Raw genomic sequence first — 1137 nt, 5'->3', positions numbered from 1 at the left:
CTGATGTGTTGCATTTGTTTTGTCTTGTCCAGAGAGTGATGGAACTAGAAGCAGATGCCATGGGACATGAGCTACTTTTTGTAGATGAGGCCGGTTTTAACCTCAGTAAAACCAGGAGACGTGGCAGGAACATTATTGGACACCGTGCCATCATCAATGTCCCAGGACAACGTGGTGGTAACATAACCATGTGTGCAGCTATAAGCCAAAATGGTGTTGTTCACCATCATGCAACCATAGGCCCATACAACACTGCACACATTATTGCATTCCTGGACACCTTACATGACATGCTCACTGTTCAGAGACCAGAGCAGACCAGATATGTCATCATATGGGACAATGTTAGTTTCCATAGGGCTGCTTTGGTCCGCAACTGGTTTACAGACCACCCATTCTTCATGGCACTCAACCTCCCTCCATACTCTCCATTCTTACAGTTTTTTCTGAATGCTTAAGCGCTAATCGTGATTCTTGTAGCACAATTTCTACTACTATTAATACATATAGCAAAACCACTCACTGAGTTTGCAAAACTAAAAGCACAAACACTGCTTTGCACTCAGTTTGCAATTTTGTAACACACACTTTGCAAAACTGTAGGCACAATTCACTGCACAACACTCTTTTTGCAGAACTTTAAACACAACTACTCTCCATTCTTAAATCCCATCAAGGAGTTCTTCTCTGCCTGGCGCTGGAAAGTGTACGACCGTCATCCTCATCAACAGGTAGCCCTTTTACAGGCAATGGAGGAGGCATGTATAGATATTGACCAGGCATCATGTCAGGCCTGGATACGGCATTCAAGGAGATATTTTCCCCGGTGCCTTGGACTGGAGGATATCGCATGCGATGTGGACGAAATTTTGTGGCCGGACCCAGAAAGACGACATGATGTAGGCTGATTGTTTTTTTTTGTTTGTTTTTTTTTTGTGAAATTACTATTTTGTGTTCTGACTTTGTCTTGGTTTTGATGAGTGTGAATAAACACCAATACTTGAAATTTGGATCCTTGTATGTTTACATGACACTATGACAAAAGTATGACCTCAAATTGACATCTGTACACAGAGAAAGCAAAAGCCAGATGTGTTTTGTATTCATACCATCAGTGTGTAGTTGGCACATTGTGTG

The 1137-nt window shown here is 42.1% G+C and overlaps 1 protein-coding gene across 1 annotated transcript in view; it reads left to right on the top strand.

Moving 5' to 3' along the window:
* The window catches only part of LOC123969719, a 1930-nt gene extending 1472 nt beyond the window's left edge, over positions 1-458 (top strand). Inside the window, exon 2 of the mRNA XM_046047346.1 lies at positions 33-458. Within this exon, the coding sequence (XP_045903302.1) occupies positions 33-458 (426 nt within the window). The remainder of the gene's footprint in view (positions 1-32) is intronic.
* Positions 459-1137: the final 679 nt, after the last annotated feature.

Source organism: Micropterus dolomieu, linkage group LG04 (genome assembly GCF_021292245.1).
Source record: "Micropterus dolomieu isolate WLL.071019.BEF.003 ecotype Adirondacks linkage group LG04, ASM2129224v1, whole genome shotgun sequence".
NCBI lineage: Eukaryota > Metazoa > Chordata > Actinopteri > Centrarchiformes > Centrarchidae > Micropterus > Micropterus dolomieu.
This window is presented reverse-complemented; position numbering and strand designations above follow the sequence as displayed.